Source organism: Loa loa (genome assembly GCF_000183805.2).
Source record: "Loa loa unplaced genomic scaffold supercont3.71, whole genome shotgun sequence".
Taxonomy (NCBI): domain Eukaryota; kingdom Metazoa; phylum Nematoda; class Chromadorea; order Rhabditida; family Onchocercidae; genus Loa; species Loa loa.
The window spans coordinates 36,133-41,275 of record NW_018108251.1 but is presented as its reverse complement, the minus strand read 5'-3'; the positions used below and the strand labels follow the sequence as shown (position 1 = coordinate 41,275).

At 34.2% G+C, this 5,143-nt stretch overlaps 1 protein-coding gene across 1 annotated transcript; it reads right to left on the bottom strand.

Moving 5' to 3' along the window:
* Nucleotides 1-3,710: 3,710 nt before the first annotated feature.
* Nucleotides 3,711-4,610, bottom strand: LOAG_12440 (hypothetical protein; the record flags this gene model as incomplete). The annotated part of the gene is made up of 3 exons (XM_003147953.1): nt 3,711-3,949; nt 4,284-4,308; nt 4,566-4,610. Coding segments are annotated over 3 exons (309 nt in total), but the record flags the coding sequence as incomplete, so codon positions are not given.
* Between the last annotated feature and the right edge of the window lie 533 nt (nt 4,611-5,143).

Genomic DNA, 5,143 nt, shown 5'->3' with positions numbered 1-5,143 from the left:
TAATAATAATAATAATAATAATAATAATACTTCCGTATTTCTATCTACGTTTGCCTATCTCTATCCTTCAAAAATGTATTTTAAGAGATGGGTTAAACGACAAGATTTTTGATACTGATTATAACTGTATGAATTAGACTGGCACATGCTGTTAAAACATTAAAGTTTATAATCTCGCCAGTCCTTCCCGTTGCAACTACTAACACTTCACTGATAAACAAAAACTATCCAGACTTAATCAGCTAGTTCCTTCATATCAGGATTTTCCATTCAGTATGTTGAAATGATAGTCGATGTGATGCTGAACTAATAATCACTGAGAAGTTCGAAAATGAGTGTCACACTTTTACATTTACAGAAGCAAAGTAATTATTTTGTTTCTCTTCTACCCTAACTTGCATTTTTTTTCATGTTGCCATCTTTCCCATTCCTCTTTTTTTAGTAAATTCAGATATTTTTCTCCACAACAATATAGAGGATTGTGGAAAGGACTTGATCTGTGAAAGATATAAGCATTCATTGTATTAATATATTACCATTATTCCCTTATTCTTCATTTCTACTATTCGTCATCTTCACTTTCTTGTCCATTCCGTTTTCATTTCCACTTTATTATGAAAACCAATCAAAAATACTTGCAATATGATTGGATTGCTTGCTTTTCATTCTCTCTCCATTTAGCACCATCTTTTCTTTCTAATTTGCATGTAACTTTGTTACTGATAATAACGGAATCAGTCTTACCAAACTTCTAAAGAAAGCTAAGAGTTTTTGTTTCCTTCGGAATTAAACGAAATCCTCAATATATCGAATTCTTTCTCGAAACCCTCACTTTTAGTTGGAAGGAGTACCGTAATAACCTATCTTGATCTGTTAGTTAAATTTTAAAATCTACTTGACGAAATCTTTTACGAGAAATTATGACCGAAATTTGACTCTCCCATGACGTCATGCCAGCCGTCATTTGTTTACACCCCCCAAAATACGTTTTTTAATTGAATTCATCGATATCAGCAAACGGAGCAGTACTGATATGCATTGATGCTAATTGAAAAGTCATAAAATATATACCAACTCATGGTCATCACATTGCTACTTAGTGCTAGTTGACAATGTGTTGATGTAATACATACAGTGCTCAACTAAGTTGGTCTGGGACATTAGTAAGAAAGATCAAATGATTCGATGTAATCTACGAAAAAGCTTCCGATAAAAAATGGTTTCCTGATGGAAGCTTTTTTTAAAGTCAAAATTCAAAAGCAGGTTCCAAATAAACAAGAATTATTGCCCAATTAACTAGCCTTCTAATTTCCAATCATTTGGCTGGTTCAATTCGGCATGAATATTGTGGCTATAAGCAAATCAATGAAAAATAAATACGAACACAATGTTACTCTTTCCAGATCATCAGTGCGAATATTACAGATTTCATTGATTCAAATTATGTCCTTTTCATTTATTATCCTTTTAATTTATGATTATCCCACAATTAATATTTTTCAGTACTGCTTAAGAATTTTGTTTTAATTATTGTTGTGTTTCGTTGATCCTATATAGTCTAATTATTTTCTTTCAGTTTTACAATTAAATTATTCATTTACAAACCAATTAACTGTCCAAGTAATTGATTTTTTCCCCTAATGCATCAGTTTTCTAGTCGGTTCACTTTCAACGACATTTGACCATTAGTTACACCTACAGGATGATTCAGAGAGTTAAATCATTTGTTTCTGAACCATCTCGACTCGACTTTCACTTCAAGGGATCAACGGTATTGCTCTTCCCATGAAAGTTCAATTTTGTAGCTTTTCTATTAATTCTTCAACTTCATATTTTTCGGTCGGATACAATTTCGAAATTTAAATTGCGATAAACGTCAGTGGATCTAGAGATTATCAGTAACATAGGTTTTTAATCTAAACCTAAAAAACGCAGTGAATCTGCAACAGATTATATTCGTTCCAAGAAACGGAACCATTATTTGTCTAACAGATAGTGATGGTTCGGATAGCGTCATTGTTTTTATGTTTCTGAAAAATGGATATTTACGTGTAATAGAAAAGAATAAAAATGAAACAGAACAAAAATAAGAATCTGAACAGAAAGAGAACGGAAGGTAAGTCATGAATTTAACTAATATATTCCTGTTTATCCAGAGAGTAAATCTGCTATTATGAGTTCAATTTCCCTTCGTTCTTTTGATGTTATGCACACCCCCACAGAGTGCGATGATGTCTTTGTTCCGGGACTGAAATGAGCTTGAATGAGAAATACAAGGTATGGGTTTGAAAGGTAAAGCATATAACTTAGTACTTCATTAAACAAAAGTTTTGCTTTCCTCTTTAAACTTTTTCGGAAAAAACGAATAAAAAATGGCCACGACAGATATCGTTATGGCAAAGTAGTGCAAACTAATTTCTGTCAATAAACAAGTCTTCAGATGGCTAAAATCTCGCCAAAGTAAAATTAGCACTATAATCATTCTATCATCTCATTGTAAGGTTTTTATCTTTTATTTCACTTTATCTGTTCCTATCTTTTTCATTTTCCTCTGAGGAATAAATATAGACGAAGTCTTGCGCTGCAGGTTATCACCAAAATTAAAATAATGCTACCATTGCTCATTAAATTTGAAGCAGGTCACTAGAATTCAGAATATCTCCGGTACGTATGAGGCAAAAGTTTTTAGACAATATCCTACGACTTATCTTTTCGAACAGAATAGCAACCAGCATCATTCTGTAGCCTCTGGTTACTTGAGATTGTTTTAGCAAAATAGAGAAGACTCTTAAGTAACCAAAGGATACAGAATGATGCTCTTTGTTATTCTGTTTGGGAAGATAAGTTATAAGATGAATACCATTTCCTAGGTAACATTTTTTTTAAGTGTTCTTTTACGTAAAATGGCACGTTACCGTACGTGTTGTCCTCCCCATCCAAGTCATAATGGCGCTCGTTTCAAATTATGCACTTTTTTAGCTGATGTTTAAAAAATCTTTTTAACACTGAAATTTGCATCTCTTTTTTGATTTAAAATGACGTATGCTAGTCTTCATTTGCATCGTATGACAGAGTTTGATTATTTGTTTGATTATTTGATTGTACTAATCAATAATAAGAAAACATCATTTAAAGTACAATTTTAAGGAGTGATAAGTTATCAGGCTATTCCTCGCTAGAGTTTAGGATTCCTTTCCCTTAATTTTATTTTTGTTGCTTATTTCTATTCCTTAATTACAACACACTGCTCATAAATAAGGTCTATCCCCTTGGAACAATTAATTTTACAATTCGTTTTCTTCGCTTTGTTTCTGAAAATTTTTGGAATTCTGCTTTGCCATCAAAATTTGAAATTTCTATTCTCATTTGCCTTCATTTATTCTCCTTTATTGTCATGGTTTGTAACAATAAAGTAACAGAGGAGAGGTAGAAGTTTGCACATTGCAGTGCAAAAGGGAAGATGGGAACATTTGCAAAAAAAACAAAAAGGGAACATTTGCACATACCGCATTTGCACTATCAATATTTGCCAGTAATGAAAAGGTGGAGTAAGTACGGTAGTGTGCAGGTATGAGAAACGGAAGGGACACGAATAGCAAAGGTATTAGATTGTAGAGAGATGAGTAGTTGGGGTTAGAGGGCATTTTGCAGTATGATATGGTCGGCGACCTAGTATCGTTGCTTTCGTAATGATGGCTTATCAGCAAAGGTTACAGAATTAGAAAGAGAACAACGGGAAAAGTTATTAGCTGTTTTAATTGACGACCGATAATAATACAATGGCGCGACAGAAGAGGAGCGGATAGAAGAGGCTGAATTGTTGTGGCGGTGGCTGTAATACGTAGGATAGCGGGACGGGAGTAGGGAAACATAGTACGATTGATACTGAGTGATAGTGGACATGGGTCAAGGTCCTCACTTCTTAGCGCACTTCTTACCAATCGCTTCCCTGAAAATTCTAATTTATTACTTCTACCTGCTGCTATTTGCTGTGTTGTTGTTTAGTTATCGAATCAATTTACTTGCTCCCTGTCTTTTCTCCTCGAATCCTCCGTACTCATGTCCCGCCTATCTTCTGTCTACACCAAAACAATTTATTAATGTAATATCAAATTTATGCCAGGTTTCCACCGTACTGACTTTTAGTCTTACTGATTTAGTGCTAATAAGTTGAACAATCCAAATGAAAAGTCTGTTGAAGCCATACGGAGAGATGCTGAAGCTTTTTTTTTCTGGCTCTTTCTTTATTATGTCGTAATAATGATGTGCCGGTTCGATCATACCTCTACTGATAGCAGCATTTTCATCCTTTTAAAATCTTTCAAACTGGTGGATGATAATTCAGCGAAAAAGCAATATTGAGTGCAGGTTGTAGAAATTTTCTTTTTTTTTTTTTTTTGTTGACATCGCCACGGCTAATTTAATTATCTGAAAGCTAAGCTAGTCAATAACTGCACTTTTTTTGGGGCATTAGAGTGAATAAAAAAGTGTTATCTCAGTCCGAATCAGGCATTACAAAAGACTTGTTTTCGCTAATTCTATAACCGGATTTTCCAAACAAATACCTCTGTCGTACGATATTTCAAAACATCTTTACAAGTATCCCTTACCTAGAAAGTTCAGAATCGTCAGCAGACCTGTTTCAGAAAGGTTCCGATAGCAATGAAGAATTTGGGATGAAGGGCTGTGGTCTTCTTTGCAATCAAGTGGATAAAATGTCTTAGCTCAGTTAGGTTGATTTGATTTCGTCGGATTGTTTTACTGGTTGATTGGAAAGATTATTGTGGAAGAGTAAGCAGGCAAGTAAAAAAAGACAACGAGGAGCAAATTTAATGATTGGCGGGAAGAGGAAGAGGAGGATTCAAGATGGCATCCGAATATGATGGAACGTTTTCCAGGACTGTAATAGATACATCTGTCTTAAGATACGAATGAAACTGAGTGGTTGAAGGCCTTTAAATAGCTGTCATGAAAGCTGCCACTGCTGTTGCTGTTGCAGCCGCGCACACTCAAACGGAAGAACACACGTATTTTCTTTTCTTGAAGCACTCCAAGAAGAGGAGTTGAAAGGCGTTTAATGGACCTTATGTGTTGAAATGAGGAAATGATATGAATTGTTGTTGTTATATATATATATATATAT